Source organism: Heterodontus francisci, chromosome 5 (assembly GCF_036365525.1).
Source record: "Heterodontus francisci isolate sHetFra1 chromosome 5, sHetFra1.hap1, whole genome shotgun sequence".
Lineage (NCBI taxonomy): Eukaryota > Metazoa > Chordata > Chondrichthyes > Heterodontiformes > Heterodontidae > Heterodontus > Heterodontus francisci.
The window spans coordinates 143,677,835-143,696,856 of record NC_090375.1 but is presented as its reverse complement, the minus strand read 5'-3'; the positions used below and the strand labels follow the sequence as shown (position 1 = coordinate 143,696,856).

General features: G+C 44.0%; 1 protein-coding gene across 1 annotated transcript in view; it reads left to right on the top strand.

Annotated features, from left to right (window-relative positions):
• The first annotated feature begins 411 nt into the window (after positions 1–411).
• Positions 412–19,022, top strand: part of eif3hb (eukaryotic translation initiation factor 3, subunit H, b) — a 201,373-nt gene continuing 182,762 nt past the window's right edge. The window contains exon 1 of the mRNA XM_068032173.1: positions 412–553. Within this exon, the coding sequence (XP_067888274.1) occupies positions 434–553 (120 nt within the window). The 5' untranslated portion in view covers positions 412–433. The remainder of the gene's footprint in view (positions 554–19,022) is intronic.

Sequence of the window (19,022 nt, the reverse complement as noted above, 5' to 3'; positions counted from 1 at the left end):
CCCGACACAAAGCGCTGCAGCAACAGTTTAACTGGTTAAAATAACAACACATTAAATGTTTAGCCCCGAAGTAGATCGCCCTCGGTGTTGTTAGATATCAGGAGTGAAAGAATCTAGTCAAATTCATTGCAAAGCATCCCGGACTGTTTTCGTTTTTAAAAAGTAGGGTGAGCGTTGTCAAAATTGACAGCGCCGGATCGAGGCACTCTCGCCCTTGGCTACACTTTTATTTTGAAAAAGCAATCTTAAAATAAGCCACGTATGCTGCAATTGTTTTTTGTTATTCCAATTTCCTGAATGACAAGGGTTTTGCTGAAGATCTGCTTACAATATCTGAGTAATTTCCCCCCCCCCCCCTTTAACTTTCTCCCGTGTCATGTTTCCAGCGGATACATTTCCCTGCGCTCCCGGTTCCGGTTCTTTCTGCGGCAAGATGGCGTCTCGGAGAGATGGTGGTGTTGCGGCTGCCGGGACCGCGGCGGCGGCTGCTGCTGTTGCTGCGGTGGCAGCGGCGCTTGGCTCTCCCGTCAAACAGGTTCAGATCGATGGGCTGGTAAGTAAAGACACCCGGGCTCGGGCGGGGATGAAACGGAGCCAAAAGCTCAGCTGATGCCGGCTGCCACAGGTCCGTGTGTTAAGTTGGAGTCCATGCCGGCGATAAATAAAGAGCATTTTAAAATATTATTTATTAATTTCCTTCCTCGCCTTTTGAAGGTGTTGACTGCTCAGATAGAGGTCGGTAGTCTGGGTACCTCACCAAAATGACGACCATTTGAGTGCCGGCTGGCTGTTATTCCGCAAGAGTGTATCTGCAGGGGCCTGATGTGATGTCCAAACACGTGCGTTTTTCTAGCAACCATCGCTTTCTTTTTGTAACTTACTTATCCGTTCCCTTAACTCGTACTTTCAATCAGTTCTAAGGCACATACATGTGCACCATAGGCCAACTTATTCCGGACCTTTTTCAACTTCATCTTACCTTTCTTGACTTTGTAATCCCCATCAAATTCTCCTACAAATCCCAGTATATATCTCGCTCCCATTGCTTCAGTTTTCTCTGTCAAGCCCTATCAGTCGCTGCCTAGAATATGCTGGTGCCATTGTAACTCCTGGTTTGGCTGAAGAATTACGACTTAAGACTGTTGTTTCTCAAGTTCAAAGCCTATGAAATCTCAACCACTGAATCCCACTCCTGACACCAATTTGTAAGATTTAGGTTCGGGAGTCACAGATACCCAAAGAAGGGGATTGTGTTCATAATGTTTAAAATAGTTTATTAAGAAGCAAACGTTTAAATATGCATAAGCTAAACAGAGAATAGATATACGACCCGTAACAGATTGAACAGATTGCTGATCCCAGTTCACACAGTAGGGCAGAATGGTATTGGCAATCTCCCTGACGGATGAGGCAGGTAAGGCTTAGGTGGTCTCTTTGGTCCTCAGTGCCCTCAGTCTTCTTGAGCTAACCAAAGCGTGGGCCAGAGCCAGGATGGATTCACCTTGAGAAGCTGTTTTCCATCCTAAGAAGACCCCCCATTTCTCATGAGCACCTGTTTATATACTTTATTTCTGGTGGCTGGTGAGTGTACCATGTCAATCATATTCAAGGTAATCCCTCCCATTTTTGTTCAGAGCTCATGGAGTCATCTCATGGCTCAGCGCTTGCTAGGACATTCTGTTTAACCTTTACTCATGGGATCCCACCGTATCAGCTTTAGGAATGTCTTGTTTCAGAGGCTGTGCTAGAATCATGTCCATGGCAGTGATAACAAGCTTACATTGTCCTGGCTGCCTGCCATAGGATCGTTCTCAACGGAGAGAGGCAAGCACGATATTATGTCTATTAATTCCATAAGAATTCTATATTCTGAAAATGATCATTTATTAGAGGACCCATTTCTTATACTCCCTCCCTTCTTGAATATTGGTGTTACATTTGCAAACTTTCAATCTGCTAGGACCGTTCTAGAATCTAGGGAATTTTAGAAAATCATAACCAGTGTATCCACTATCTTTGTAGCTACCTCTTTTAGACCCCTAGAATGCAGGTCATCAATTCTTGGGGATTTGTTGGATTTTAGTCCCTTAAGTTTCTTCAGTACTTTTTCTGTGATATTAATTACCTGAATTTCCTCACTTTTGTTAGCCCCTTGGTTACTGTCTGTTTCTGGTATGTAATATGTGCCTTCTACCTTGAAAACAGACACAAAATATTTGTTCAAGATCTCTGCCACTTTCTCATTCCCCATGATAATTTCTCCTGTCTCTGCCCTCCACCATTTTAACAGTTTCCAATTTCCTGGCTGTAACTGTCTCCTTTTCACCATGGACGTCCAATCCCTCTATACCTCCAACTGCTGCCAGTATGGCCTGAGGGCCCTCAACTTCTTCCTTGAAAGGAGGCCCAACCAATCCTTATCCATCAACACTCTCCTGCATTCGACTGAAGTTGTTCTCACATTGAACAACTTTGATTCCACTCATTCCAAATAAAAGATGTTGCTATAGGTACAGTATGGATCCTAGCTATGCCTGCTGATTTTTGGGATATGTGGAAAATTCTTTGTTCCAGTCTTACTCAGATCCCTTTCCTCACCTCTTTTCCCAATACATTAATGACTGTAGAGGTGTCACTTCCTGCTCTCACCCTGAACTGGAAAATTTCATCAACTTGGCTTCCAAATTCCACCTTTCCCTCGCCTTCATATGTTCTATCTCCGATTCTTTCCTTCCCTTCTTCGACTTCTCTATCGCCATTTCTGGGGATAGTTATCGACAAATATCCACTATGTGCCCACTGATTCCCACAGCTGCCATGACACCGCTTCCTCCCATCCCCCTTCCTGTAAGGACTCCTCGCAGTTTCTCCATATCCATTGCATCTGTTCCGACGACACCACATCCCATACTAGTGCTTCTGATACGTCTTCCTTTTTCGTCAACCGAGGATTTCTCTTCACCATGGTTGACAGGGTCTTTGACCCTGACCCATTTTCGGCACTTCTGCTCCAACCCCTTTCCTTCCTTCCCAGAACCATGATAGTGTTTCTCTTATCCCTGCCTTTCACTCCGCCAGCAACATCCCTTTATAATTTTTTTCTTGTGCACAGTCTATTCACTTGTCGGTGCAGCACTTTTAAATTTACTTGTACAGCCACGCATGTGCAGTGTCAAACGGGATGACTTGTGTGCAGCCTGCGTGGTAGCTTCTGGATTGCTGTGAGGCCATGCATGCGCGCAGCCTAGAGGGAACATTGTCCACCAGCCTCCACATTCATTTGATCTTCCTTTGCCATTTCTGCCACTTTCAATGTGATGCCACCATCAAACACATCTTCCCCTCCACTCCCCTTTAATTAATCTGAAGGGAAAGTTCCCTCTGCTTCACCCTGGTTCATTCTTCAATTCCCCTAACACAATCTCCCCTTCCCACAGGATCTTGCAATGCAAGTGCAGGAGCCCTTTTAGCTCCTCCCTTCTCATCTTCCAGGTGAAACAGCAATTTACCTGGACCTCTTTCCATTTAGTATACTGTTTTCACTGCCCATATTGTGGTCTCCTCTGTACTGAGAAGACCAAACACAGATTTGGTGATTGTTTTGTGGAACACCTCTGTTTAGCCCTCAGGCATGACCCTGAGCTTGTGGTTGCCTGACATTTTAATTCTCCGTCCCACTCCTACTCTGACCCGTTTGTCCTTGGCCTCCTACACTTTTCTAATGAATCTCACCGTAAGCTCAAGGAACAGCACGTCATCTTTCAGTTAGGTGCTTTACAGCCTTCCAGACCCAATGTTGAGTTCATCAATTTCAGATCATAACCACTGCCCCCATTTCTTCGGACAGCTGCTGTTGGTAATTATTCTGCTATTCCCATTTATACCACAAAAGACCCATCTTTTGTTCCTTTACTTGTCCCATTATTGTCTCCTTTTGCCTTGCACCATAATCCCTTTTGTCATTTAATCGCTTCTGCCTTCCACCCTGTCACAGGCCTTCCCTTTTCTTCTTTCCTCTCTTCCCTGCTTTCCCTGCCTCTGCTTGCTTAAAATCTCTTACATCTCTGACTTTTTCCAGGTCAAAGGTCATCGACCTGAAATGTTAACTTTGTTTCTCCACAGATGCTGCCTGACCTGCTGAGTTTCCAGCAGTTTCTGTTTTTCAGTATTTCTCACGAGATAAAGTTCTGCTGTACTTGACTTGTTCAAGAAAGGGAATAGGGATAACCCTGGGAATTATAGACCAGTCAGTCTTATGTTGGTAGTGGGCAAATTATTGGAGAGGATTCTGAGAGACAGGATTTATGATTATTTGGAAAAGCATGGTTTTGATTAGAGACAGTCAGCATGGCTTTGTGAGGGGCAGGTCATGCCTCACAAGCCTTATTGAATTCTTTGAAGATGTGACAAAACACATTGCTGAAGGAAGAGCAGTGGATGTGGTGTATATGGATTTTAGCAAGGCGTTTGATAAGGTTCCCCATGGTAGGCTCATTCAGAAAGTAAGGAGGCATGGGATTCAGGGAAAGTTGGCTGTCTGGATACAAAATTGGCTGGCCCATAGAAGTCAGAGGGTGGTAGTAGATGGAAAGTATTCAGCATGGAGCTCGGTGACCAGTGGTGTTCCACAAGGATCTGTTCTGGGACCTCTGCTCTTTGTGATTTTTATAAATGACTTGGATGAGGAAGTGGAAGGCTGGGTTAGCAAGTTTGCCGATGACACGAAGGTTGCTGGAGTTGTGGATAGTGTGGAAGGCTGTTGTAGGTTGCAACGGGACATTGACAGGATGCAGAGCTGGGCTGAGAAGTGGCAGATGGAGTTCAACCTGGAAAAGTGTGAAGTGATTCATTTTGGAAGGTTGAATTTGAATGCGGAATACAGGCTTAAAGACAGGATTCTTGGTAGTGTGGAGGAACAGAGGGATCTTGGGGTCCATGTCCATAGATCGCTCAAAGTTGCCACCCAAGTTGATAGGGTTGTTAAGAAGGCGTATGGTGTGTTGGCTTTCATTAACAGGGGGATTGAGTTTAAGAGCCGCGAGGTTATGCTGCAGCTCTATAAGGCCCTGGTTCGACCACACTTGGAATATTGTGTTCAGTTCTGGTCGCCTCATTATAGGAAGGATGTGGAAGCTTTAGAGAGGGTGCAGAGGAGATTTACCAGGATGCTGCCTGGACTGGAGGGCATGTCCTACGAAGAAAGATTGAGGGAGCTAGGGCTTTTCTCATTGGAGCGAAGAAGGATGAGAGGTGACTTGATAGAGGGGTACAAGATGATGAGAGGCATAGATAGAGTGGATAGTCAGAGACTTTTTCCCAGGGTGGAAAGGGCTATCACCAGGGGGCATAATTTTAAGGTGATTGGAGGAAGGTTTCGGGGAGATGTCAGAGGTAGGTTCTTTACACAGAGAGTGGTGGGTGCGTGGAATGCGCTGCCAGCGGTGGTGGTAGAAGTTTAGAGATACAGCACTGAAACAGGCCCTTCGGCCCACCGAGTCTGTGCCGACCATCAACCACCCATTTATACTAATCCTACACTAATCCCATATTCCTACCACATCCCCACCTGTCCCTATATTTCCCTACCACCTACCTATACTAGGGGCAATTTATAATGGCCAATTAACCTATCAACCTATCAACCAGCAAGTCTTTGGCATGTGGGAGGAAACCGGAGCACCCGGAGGAAACCCACGCAGACACAGGGAGAACTTGCAAACTCCACACAGGCAGTACCCAGAATCGAACCCGGGTCGCTGGAGCTGTGAGGCTGCGGTGCTAACCACTGCGCCACTGTGCCGCCCTCGCCACTCTGCCGCCCTAGCAGATACATTAGGGGCATTTAAGCGACTCTTGGATAGGTACATGGATGATAGTAGAATGAAGGGTAGGTAGTTAGTTTGATCTTAGAGTAGGTTAAAGGTTCGGCACAACGTCGTGGGCCGAAGGGCCTGTACTGTTCTATGTTCTATGTATGGAAAAGTATGAATTTATGAAAGCATCAGTAAATATAGAACAGAATATGACTTGACAGTAATAATTGCTGTTGTTACATCAAGTGTGCATTTAAAGGTGCAGTAAACTTGTTTTTGGTTTGCTGAGAGCTATTCAATTACACCACAACGAGAGCTTGCTTTTATATTGTACATTTAAAATGGTAAGACATCCCAAGGCATTTTGCAGGACTATCAAACAAATATTGGCACAGCCATATGAGGAGCTATTAGGGGAGGTGATCAAAAGCTTGGTCAAAGAGGTAGGTTTTAAGGAGTCTCTTGAAAGGAGGAGAGCTCTGATTCGATGAGAGAGAGATTTAAGGAGTGAATTACAGAGCTTGTGGCCTGGACCGCTGAAGGCATGGCTGCCAATGGTGGAGTGAAAAAAATCAGCAATGCTCAAGGGGCCAGAATTAGAGAAGCGAAGAGCTCTCTGAGGGTTTTAGTGCTGAAGGAGGTTCCAGAGATATGGAAGGGCAAAGTCAGGGAGGGATTTGAAAACAAGCAAGCACAAGGGAGATGTGTGAACGGGACTTAGTGCAAGTTAGGATATATACGGGAAATAGAATTTTGGATGAGCTTAAGTTTATGGAGGGTGCAAGATGGGAAGCCAGACAGGAGAACATTGGAATAGTTGAGCCTAGAGGTATTCAGGCATGGATGAGGGCTTCAGCAGCAAATAAGCTAAAGCATGGGCAGAGATGGGTGAAGTTAGAGGCGGAAATAGGCAGTTTGGTAGTTGAGTAGATATGGGGTTGGGAATTGAATTGGGGTCAAATAGGACACCAGGTTGAGAACAATCTGATTTAGTCTCAGACAGTTTCTAGGAAGTGGTGTTTGTTGCAGGGACCAAAGACAGTGGCTTTGGTCTTCCCAACATTTATTTGGAGGAACTTCCTGCTTATCCAATACTGCATGGTGGACAAACAGCGTGACAAATCGGGGATTAGAGGGGTTGAGAGAGGTAGTGGTAAGATAGAGCTGGTGTCACTGTGTGTTTGAAACCTGATTTGTTTTCAAATGATTTTACTGAGGGGCAGCATGTAAATGAGAAATAGGAGGGCAATGTTTGTGAATGTGTTACTTAGTTAATATTCCATCCAGTTTTAAATATGCAACAATCATCTCTCAGAATCCATATATATTTTGACAAATATTGCAGATGCTAGCGATCTGAAGTAATATAAGGAAATGCTAGAAATAATCAGCAGATCAGGTCGCATCTGTAGAGAGAGAAGTAGTTAATGTTTCAGGTCGATGACCATTCATTAGAACTGGAAGAAGTTAGCAATTTAATACTTTACAAGCAAGTGCAGAGCCAGGGAAAAGCAGATGGGGGAGGAAAGAACAAAAGGTGAAAGTCTTTTATGGGGTGGAGGGCTGGAGTGGTTAAGTATCAAAAGGGATAATGGTGCAAGGCAAAAGAGAGTGGTCATGGGACAGATAAAGAAACAAAAGATGGGTCCAGCGGAGGTGTAAACGGTAACAGCAGACTAATTCCAGCACTAGCTGCCTGACAAAATGAAATGGTGGTTATGATGTGTTGAACTCCGTGTTGAGGTTGGAAGGTTGTAAAGGCTGTAAAATGTCTAATTAAAAGATATTGTCCTATTCCTCGAGCTTCTCTTAAAGTTCATATGTATTTGTACATCAGGCAGCATCTTTAGGGAGAGAAAAACAGAGTTAATGTTTCAGGTCGATTACCTTTCACCAGAACTGGGAGATGAACTGGTTTTAAGCAAGTGCAGATGCAGGGATAATGTCTATGATGGGGCAAAGAGGAAGAGGCTCCTACGGCCTGAGAATGTTGCCATTTTATTGTTTCAAATGATTTTTTTTTTTTGCCCTCCTGGGCAAGTTAATTTTGAAGTCATAATTTAGTTTTATTTTGAATTTTACATTGATTCTCTAGTTTAAAGAAAAATTCAGTTTTTTGTGGTCTTGCTACTCTTACTGAGCCAGCCTACTCCTTTCCCTCTGGCCCTTTTGTTGTACTCCCCATGCCTTTAAGGGTACTTCTGTGGCTCCTGCGCATGGCCCTGCTCAGCCTCTCCCCACAATTTTTGCATCCATTTTCACTTCTCTTGTTTGGCTGCTCCACTGCTCCTTTCTGTCCTCTCTATTGGGCCTGACTCTGTCTCTTTCCTGGTGTTTCAGCTATTGTCTTTCCAGTTGGCTGGCTTACTGCCCTCCCTCTCTATAAACAATATGTTATCGCAAATAATATACCAATAGCATAAAATTACTTATCGCACCATGACTGTCCTTTACATAGAATGCCATGCGTAGAGAGGGAACAGTGATGAAATATGAAATGAACTAGAGGAATTATGAAATAGCCAACTGTTGAACTGAATACAAAAAAAGGACACATTTGTGCAACAGGCAAGATGGAGTACAGATCAGGTGACCCCTCCTGTACTGTCAACAAACATGTTTGTCTGTTGAAGATGAAACCCATTATCCACGTCTGAATTAGCTTTGGGGAAAACACATTGAAATGGAATAGAGCCCATTCCATGCTAACAACTCCTATCTGCAGGAACGGAACTAACAAAGACGTTTGCGGACAGACTGACTCCACAGCCAAGACTTCCCACCTGTCCTGTCCGTAACAATAATACTGTATAGTATATGGATTACAATATGTGTATCACTAATACATGCAAATATATATTTGTCCATTAGGGCCTCTTGGAACCCAAAACTAGGTCCAATTACAGCAAGCTTCTCCTTTCATCATGAAATTTTTGATTAAACTGATCTCGTTGTTGATGTGTAATACAGGAGTCAAGCTCTGAGTTTTGCTCTTTTGTTACATATCATACATCTCCAGCAGAAACTGATTATCCAACTAGTGACTTTGATATTAGCAATTATTCAATTGTAGGAGTATTGAATGAAATCAAACTACTGCAGAAAAATTAAATGGAGTGTCTCATTATCAAACATTTTCAGTTTGCCAATATTACTAGAAACAGTTAAATAAAAAGATTTGATTGATTTTAGCAAACATGCCTTTTAAAACGAATTTGTGCTAAACTTTTAGACACCTACTCTGTTTATATTTAGCAATTATAGTGCATATCATATGCAAAAGTAAATATGATAGTGCTTTTTGAGGTATTTATTTGATCACTGTTGCACATTGTTATCAATCAGATAACAATCTCTTTGAAAAGCACTTTACAGGTGAGGATTACTGGGATAGCTGCTGGGCAATGTAACTAGTTGATAACTGTCAAAATCACCACACTTTTAACAAGACAAATGCTTTCTCATTGTATATGAGGTGCACAGAATCATCCTGGTCATCATGTAATTTCACACCCTTCACCACACAAAATATGGTAACACCTGCAGCTTCCATATTTTTAAGCAAGTTTTTTCCGAAGGCCATGACTTTACAACAGTTTTTTCAACAGTTGGTGTCGGCTGTGGCTCAGTTGGTAGCATCCTCGCCCATGAGTCAGAAGGTTGTGGGTTCAAGTCCCACTTCATGGTTTGAACACAATAATCTAGGCTGACACTCAAGTGCAGTACTGCGTTGAGTGTTGCACTGTCAAAAGTGCCATCTTTCAAATGAGACGTTAAACCAATACTCCGTCTACCTACTCAGGTGGACGTGAAGGATTCCACAGCACTGTTTTGAAGAAGAGCAGGCGGGTTCTTCCCGGTGTCCTGGCCAATATTTATTCTTCATTTAACATCTCAAAAATTGATTATCTGGCCATTATCACATTTATGTTTGTGGGAGTTGCTGTGCACAAATTGGCTGCTGCGTTTCCTACCTTTACAGTGACTGCACTGCAAAAATATTTTATTGGCTGTAAAGTGCTTTGGGATGTCTGCTGCTCGTGAAAGATGCTATTTAAGTGTAAGTTTTTCTTTTTTTATATCCACACAATACTTTATATAAATTATCTGGGACTTGTATATGGGTATTACTCTGGCGCATTTAAATGATGTCTTTGCTAATAATAAAAGTTTTCTTAAGTATTTGGTGTACCAATCGATTGCGCACAAGTTGAGGGCATTGAAGTAGCTGGCTTCATGTTGAACTTTCAGACTTGCTTTACATGGATTGCTGCATGTCACCACATGTGCCTTCTCAATTTACTATCATAGTTTTAATTTTAAAACATAGCACTGTGCAATACCATCTGTTTTCTTTATTTTAATGAGCGTGATACATTCAGTTCATCCTGTTCTGGGCTTCTGTTTGGATAAAGCCCATTATTTCAACTTTAGAAGCTGCACTTGAGTGGAAGATTAACAGCAGTTGGTATGCAATTCATGTACTGTGGGAAGTACCACTAATACCTTTAATATTCAGATTCAGAAATAAAGTAGTAATTTAGAACTATCATCATATGCTGAATCTTCATGCAAGGTAATTAACATAATTTGAGCCTAATTTTTCTTATTTGTAGCCTCCTGGGCCACACGAGTAACTGTGGCTAGGTCGGTGTTTTCTGCTAGAACAAAGAACAAACAAAGAAAATTACAGCACAGGAACAGGCCCTTCGGCCCTCCAAGCCTGCGCCGATCCAGATCCTCTATCTAAACCTGTCGCCTATTTTCTAAGGGTCTGTATCTCTTTGCTTCCTGCCCATTCATGTATCTGTCTAGATACATCTTAAAAGACGCTATCGTGCCCGTGTCTACCACCTCCGCTGGCAACGCATTCCAGGCACCCACCACCCTCTGCGTAAAGAACTTTCCACGCATATCCCCCTAAACTTTTCCCCTCTCACTTTGAACTCGTAACCCCTAGTAATTGAATCCCTCACTCTGGGGAAAAAGCTTCTTGCTATCCGCCCTGTCTATACCTCTCATGATTTTGTACACCTCAATCAGGTCCCCCCTCAACCTCCGTCTTTCTAATGAAAATAATCCTAATCTACTCAACCTCTCTTCATAGCTAGCGCCCTCCATACCAGGCAACATCCTGGTGAACCTCCTCTGCACCCTCTCCAAAGCATCTACATCCTTTTGGTAATGTGGCGACCAGAACTGCATGCAGTATTCCAAATGTGGCCGAACCAAAGTCTTATACAACTGTAACATGACCTGCCAACTCTTGTACTCAATACCCCGTCCGATGAAGGAAAGCATGCCGTATGCCTTCTTGACCACTCTATTTACCTGCGTTGCCACCTTCAGGGAACAATGGACCTGAACACCCAAATCTCTCTGTACATCAATTTTCCCCAGGACTTTTCCATTTACTGTATAGTTCACTCTTGAATTGGATCTTCCAAAATGCATCACCTCGCATTTGCCCTGATTGAACTCCATCTGCCATTTCTCTGCCCAACTCTCCAATCTATCTGTATTCTCTGACAGTCCCCTTCGCTATCTGCTACTCCACCAATCTTAGTGTCGTCTGCAAACTTGCTAATCAGACCACCTATATTTTCCTCCAAATCATTTATGTATATCACAAACAACAGTGGTCCCAGCACGGATCCCTGTGGAACACCACTGGTCACACGTCTCCATTTTGAGAAACTCCCTTCCACTGCTACTCTCTGTCTCCTGTTGCCCAGCCAGTTCTTTATCCATCTAGCTAGTACACCCTGTACCCCATGCGACTTCACTTTCTCCATCAGCCTACCATGGGGAACCTTATCAAATGCCTTACTGAAGTCCATGTATATGACATCTACAGCCCTTCCCTCATCAATCAAATTTGTCACTTCCTCAAAGAATTCTATTAAGTTGGTAAGACATGACCTTCCCTGCACAAAACCATGTTGCCTATCACTGATAAGCCCATTTTCTTCCAAATGGGAATAGATCCTATCCCTCAGTATCTTCTCCAGCAGCTTCCCTACCACTGACGTCAGGCTCACCGGTCTATAATTAGCTGGATTATCCCTGCTACCCTTCTTAAACAAGGGGACAACATTAGCAATTTTCCAGTCCTCCGGGACCTCACCCGTGTTTAAGGATGCTGCAAAGATATCTGTTAAGGCCCCAGCTATTTCCTCTCTCGCTTCCCTCAGTAACCTGGGATAGATCCCATCCGGACCTGGGGACTTGTCCACCTTAATGCCTTTTAGAATACCCAACACTTCCTCCCTCCTTATGCCGACTTGACCTAGAGTAATCAAACATCTATCCCTAACCTCGACATCCGTCATGTCCCTCTCCTCGGTGAATACCGATGCAAAGTACTCGTTTAGAATCTCACCCATTTTCTCTGTCTCCACGCAAAATTTTCCTCCTTTGTCCTTGAGTGGGCCAATCCTTTCTCTAGTTACCCTCTTGCTCCTTATATATGAATAAAAGGCTTTGGGATTTTCCTTAACCCTGTTTGCTAAAGATATTTCATGACCCCTTTTAGCCCTCTTAATTCCTCGTTTCAGATTGGTCCTACATTCCCGATATTCTTTCAAAGCTTCGTCTTTCATCAGCCGCCGAGACCTTATGTATGCTTCCTTTTTCCTCTTAGCTAGTCTCACAATTTCACCTGTCATCCATGGTTCCCTAATCTTGCCATTTCTATCCCTCATTTTCACAGGAACATGTCTCTCCTGCACGCTAATCAACCTCTCTTTAAAAGCCTCCCACATATCAAATGTGGATTTATCTTCAAACAGCTGCTCCCAATCTACATTCCCCAGCTCCTGCCGAATTTTGGTATAGTTGGCCTTCCCCCAATTTAGCACTCTTCCTTTAGGACCACTCTCGTCTTTGTCCATGAGTATTCTAAAACTTACGGAATTGTGATCACTATTCCCAAAGTAGTCCCCTACTGAAACTTCAACCACCTGGCCGGGCTCATTCCCCAACACCAGGTCCAGTATGGCCCCTTCCCGAGTTGGACTATTTACATACTGCTCTAGAAAACCCTCCTGGATGCTCCTTACAAATTCTGCTCCATCTGGACCTCTAACACTAAGTGAATCCCAGTCAATGTTGGGAAAATTAAAATCTTCTATCACCACCACCCTGTTGCTCCTACATCTTTCCATAATCTGTTTACATATTTGTACCTCTATCTCACGCTCACTGTTGGGAGGCCTGTAGTACAGCCCCAACATTGTTACCGCACCCTTCCTATTTCCGAGTTCTGCCCATATTGCCTCACTGCTCGAGTCCTCCATAGTGCCCTCCTTCAGCACAGCTGTGAGATCCTCTTTGACCAGTAATGCAACGCCTCCACCCCTTTTACCTCCCTCTCTATCCCGCTTGAAGCATCGATATCCTGGGATATTTAGTTGCCAATCGTGCTCGTCCCTCAACCAAGTCTCAGTAATAGCAATAACATCATACTCCCAGGTACTAATCCAAACCCTAAGTTCATCTGCCTTACCTACTACACTCCTTGCATTAAAACAAATGCACCTCAGACCACCAGTCCCTTTGCGTACATCATCTGCTCCTTGCCTACTCTTTCCCTTCGTCACGCTGACTTCATTATCTAGTTCCTTACAGGCTTTAGTTACTACCTCCTTACTGTCCACTGACCTCCTCATTTGGTTCCCATCCCCCTGCCACATTAGTTTAAACCCTCCCCAACTGCGTTAGCAAAAGCACCCCCAAGGACATTGGTTCCAGTCCGGCCCAGGTGTAGACCGTCCAATTTGTAATAGTCCCACCTCCCCCAGAACCGGTCCCAATGTCCCAAAATCTGAACCCCTCCCTCCTACACCATCTCTCAAGCCACGCATTCATCCTGACTATTCTTTCATTTCTACTCTGACTATCACGTGGCACTGGTAGCAATCCTGAGATTACTACCTCTGAGGTCCTACTTTTTAACTTGGCTCCGAACTCCCTAAATTCTGCTTGTAGGACCTCATCCCGTTTTTTACCTATATCATTGGTGCCTATGTGCACAACGACAACTGGCTGTTCACCCTCTCCCTTCAGAATGTTCTGCAGCCGATCTGAGATATCCCTGACCCGTGCACCTGGGAGGAACATACCATTCGGGAGTCTCGTTTTCGACCACTACTCCCCTTACAATCGAATCCCCTATGACTATAGCCCTTCCACTCTTTTTCCCGCCCTTCCGAACAGTAGAGCCAGCCACGGTGCCATGAACCTGGCTACTGCTGCCTTCCCCTGGTGAGCCATCTCCCTCAACAGTATCCAAAACGGTATACCTGTTTTGGAGGGAGATGACCGCAGGGGACACCTGCACTGCCTTCCTGCTCTTTCTCTGCCTTTTGGTCACCCATTCCTTTTCTCCCTCAGCAATCCTAATCTGCGGTGTGACCAATTCGCTAAACGTGCTATCCACGACCTCCTCAGCTTCGTGGATGCTCCAAAGTGAGTCCACCCGCAGCTCCAGAGCCGTCGTGCGGTCTAACGAGCTGCAGCTGGACACACTTCATGCACGTGAAGGAGTCAGGGACATCAGCCGTGTCCCTGAGATCCCACATTGAGCAAGAGGAGCATAACACGAGATCATCTGCCATTTTTAATCTTAAGCTTAATTTAGATAAATGAAAAAGGAACGAAAAGTTTTTACCAATCTCACGATTAAAAAAAAGAGAAATAGAAAAAGCCTTACCTTATCTACACACCACCAAGTCCTTTTTTTTTGGTTAGAGGAGGAGGGCGGGTGGGAGACACTACATGTGTAGTGTCTCGGGTTCAGAAACAGCCCAAATATATAAGTTTTTACTTACCCAGCAGCCCCCTGGTCCGCCGAAAACAAAAGGAAAATTAAGTTTAAGTTGAAACTGACCTTCCCAGCTGATTACTCGCTCAGCACTCTCTGCTTCCGAATAAGCTGCTGCATGGTGATAAGAGCCTTGAGAAACCCAATATTCTGTTAGCATTTGTGTTGTTGGCACAACCTCTTCTGCTTGAGCCTGTGCTTGGTCACTTTATTCCACTTCACAACTTCTTAAACCTCAGCTGAGTATGTTTAGCCGAGCTAGGATTTGAACTTGGGACTTCATCCTGCAGGACAGTAGACTAATTTGTTTTCTTTATATTATCAACTATATCTTTAAATTATTTTGGATTTTTCATATCACCTTAAATTTTCACTTTCCAGAAATACCCTGTTGCAGACCATCTGCTACCACATTGTTCATTCTGGAGCAGAAACATAGTACAATAGGCCTGCCCATACAAAGAACAGCAGGTGCACTGTGGAAGGCTTTGAAATACAGAAATGTACCATCTGTTAATGATGGTGTGTTGGAATCGATAATAACCTAATGTTGTGCTGTTTGTGCTGAACAGCATTCATCAGTGATGAAGTTTAAAGGTTTTGCACTATGGTGGATACTTATTAGTGAATGAGGAAGTATAGGTAAAAGATACCATCTGTTATGATTGTGTTTTAAATTATCTATGTTGTACAGCTCATGACTTAAAATCCTATTCTGTATAACAGACTAGACTGAAGTCTAGAAGGCAGTGGTAATGTGCCTCAGGAATTTGATGTGAAAATTAAATGAATGCCTGTTGGAATTATTAACTATATAATTGTTTTCGGATATGAATTAATTTAAAATCCAGGGTTAAACTGACGGTGACAAATTATACTTGTGTATATACAATTAGTGCTACTCTTGCTGGAAAATGTAAAGTTCTGGAAGCTGAATAATAGTAATCCTCAATAAAACATTTAAGAAAAATGCACAAAATTGAAAACTTAAGTAACATCTCTTTGAAATTTATAAAATGTAATAGATTTTTCGCGGCCCTTTGAGAATAAAGAACATTGCAGTTTTCAAGTGTGGGGATTTCATAAAGTGCTAGAAATTGGAGCTATGGTAATTGGAAAAATAAGCTGCCTTCTGGTATGCTCAGTAAGCAGTTAACTGTTTTGTGTAAAAACAGAAAGTGTTGGAAATATTCAGCAGGTCTGGCAGCATCTGTGGAGAGAGAAGCAGAGTTAACGTTTCAGGTCTGTGACCTTTCATCAGAACTGGCAAAGTTTAGAATTGTAATAGGTTTTAAGCAAGTGAAGTGGGGGTAGGGGTGGTGCGGTGTGGGGAAGAGAACAAAAGGGAAGGTGTGTGATGGGGCAGAGGGCAGGAGAGATTAAAAAGATGTCACGGGACAAAGGCAAAGGGTGTGTAAATGGTGTGGTGAAAGACAAAGCATTAGTCCAGAGAGAGTGTTAATGACATAATGAACAGCTTTGTCCAAAAGCACAGACGTGAAAAACCAAGTTTAAGGCAGGCACATGGTTAAAAATAATGAAAGAAAATAAAAATAAAATTTAAAAAAGGCCAGTCATGCTCTGAAATTATTGAACTCAATGTTAGGTCCGGAAGGCTGTAGAGTGCCTAATTGGAAAATGAGATGCTGTTCCTCAAGCTTGCATTAATGTTCACTGGAACACTACAGCAGGCCAACACAGAAATGTGGGTATGGGAGCAGGGTGGTGAATTAAAATGGCAAGTAACCGGAAGCTTGGCGTCATGCTTGTGGACTGAGCGGAGGTGTTCTGCAAAACGGTCACCCATCTGTGTTTGGTCTCCCCAATGTAGAAGAGAGCACATTGTTAGCAGCATATACAGGATACTAAATCAAAAGAAGTACAAGTAAATCATTGCTTCACCTGGAAGGAGTGTTTGGGGCCTTGGATGGTGATGAGAGAGGAGGTAAAGGGCAAGGTAATACACCTGCGATTGCATGGGAAGGTGCCGTGGGAAAGGGGCGAAGTGTCAGGGGTAATGGAGGAGTGGACCAAGGTGTCGCGGAGGGAATGATCCCTTCAGAATACTGACTGGGAGCTGAGGGGGAAGATGCGTTTGGTGGTGGCATCAATTGTTTTGAGTACTTGGCTCATTTGAACAGTGTTTGCGTTTGGTGTGACAGCCAAAGGGAAAACTGCTGGAGTGTTTTGGATGAATTTGAGGTAAGAAGTAGGTGTTTACTTCCAAATGTTTCAACATTTTCTAATTTACATATATCTCTCATCTTTGGAAGTACAGTGCAATGCTCTAAGGCCACATGCACAAGTGAGTTAGGCAACCAGCCTTCATAAGTCCCTACCTGTTGTGGATTATAGTCAGCAGAATGGGTGTCAACGTAACAGATCTTTTAATTACTTAACATGGTGCTGTGCTGACCAATTCTAAACAAATTTCATACAAACCACTAATTTCGGACAGTTAAAGACACTGCTTTTGTCATTCACTAAGGATGCTAAAACTAAGCATTGTTATTTCACTTTGATTTATTTTGTGTCCATCGCTTCTGTGGCACCTATATTCAATAGTTAAACATTGGTATTATCAATGCTTTTATTTACATTTATGTGCTCATCAAAGCAGGGAATGTTTGTGACTGGGCATTTTTTCCCCCCCATTTTAGCTGCCCAGAGTCAGTATCCAGCATTTCCAGGTCAGGTATAACACAGTCATGCTGACTAGGAACTGGATTGAGACTGCCCAAGCTAATTTCATAAAGGGTCCTTACAGCATGGCGACTGTTGTTCTATCCATCTAGAGCAGATATGAATCCATATCCTAGAGGTGAGAGGCCAACATCTAGCCATCTTCTCTGCTCCAACCTGTGCCTTACCTCTGACTGTCAATTGCTATTGAATTTGGGACAGTTTTGTGCTGGTTAGGAACTGGATTGAAATTGAATTGATTAATTAGTGCTAGAAATGTCAGTTAGAGGGGTGAAGTGCTTCACCTGTGAGATGTGGGAGGTCGGTCCGTGACACTTCCAGCGTTCTGGACGACTACATCTGCAGGAAGTGTACCCAGTTGCAGCTCCTCACAGACCGCATGGATCGGTTGGAGCAGCAACTGGATGCACTTAGGAACATGCAGGTGGCAGAAAGCGTCATAGACAGGAGTTTTAGAGACGTGGTTACACCCAAGGTGCAGGCAGATAGATGGGTGACCGCTAGAAGGGGCAGGCAGTCAGTGCAGGAATCCCCTGTGGCTATCCCCCTCTCTAACAAGTATGCCGTTTTGGATACTGTTTGGGGGGTGGGGGGGGAATGGCCTATTGGGGAAAAAAGCAGAAGAGCAATAGTTATAGGGGACTCTTATAGTCAGGGGCACAGATAGGCGCTTCTGTGGACGTGAAAGAGACTCCAGGATGGTATGTTGCCTCCCTGGTGCCAGGGTCAAGGATGTCTCTGAACGGACAGGGGGCATTCCGAAGGGGGAGGGTGAACAGCCAGAGGTTGTGGTACACATCGGTACCAACGACATAGGCAGGAAGACTGACGAGGTCCTGCAGGGGGAGTTTAGGGAGTTAGGTAGAAAGTTAAAAGACAGGACCTCTAGGGTTGTAATCTCTGGATTACTCCCTGTGCCACGTGCCAGTGAGGATAGAAATAGGAAGATAGTGCAGCTAAACACATGGCTGAACAGCTGGTGTAGAAGGGAGGGTTTCAGATATCTGAACCATTGGGATCTCTTCAGGGACAGATGGGACCCATACGAGAAGGACGGGTTGCATCTAAACTGGAAGGGCACAAATATCCTGGCTGCGAGGTTTGCTAGCGTCACTCGGGAGGGTTTAAACTAGTGTGGCAGTGGGGTGGGGACCAGAGCAGTAGGACAGCAAGTGAAATAAATGAGGTGGAACTAGTAAATAACGCCAGTAAGACTAAGAGGAAGAGCAGGCAGGGAGATGTAGCGGAGCACAGCGGGACTGGTGGTCTAAAGTGCATTTGTTTCAATGTGAGAAGTATAACAGGTAAGGCAGATGAACTTAGAGCTTGGATTAGTACTTGGAACTATGATGTTGTTGCTATTACAGAGACTTGATTGAGGGAAGGACAGGATTGGCAGCTAAATTTTCCAGGATTTAGAAGCTTCAGGCAGGATAGAGGGGGATGTAAAAGGGGTGGGGGAGTTGCATTACTTAAGGAGAATATCGCAGCTGTACTGCGGGAGGACACCTCGGAGGGGTCTTGCAGCGAGGCAATATGGGTGGAGCTCAGGAATAGGAAGGGTGCAGTCACAATGTTGGAGTTTTCTACAGGCCTCCCAACAGCCAGCGGGAGGTAGAGGAGCAGATATGTAGACAGATTTTGGAAAGATGTAAAGGTAACAGGGTTGTAGTGGTGGGTGA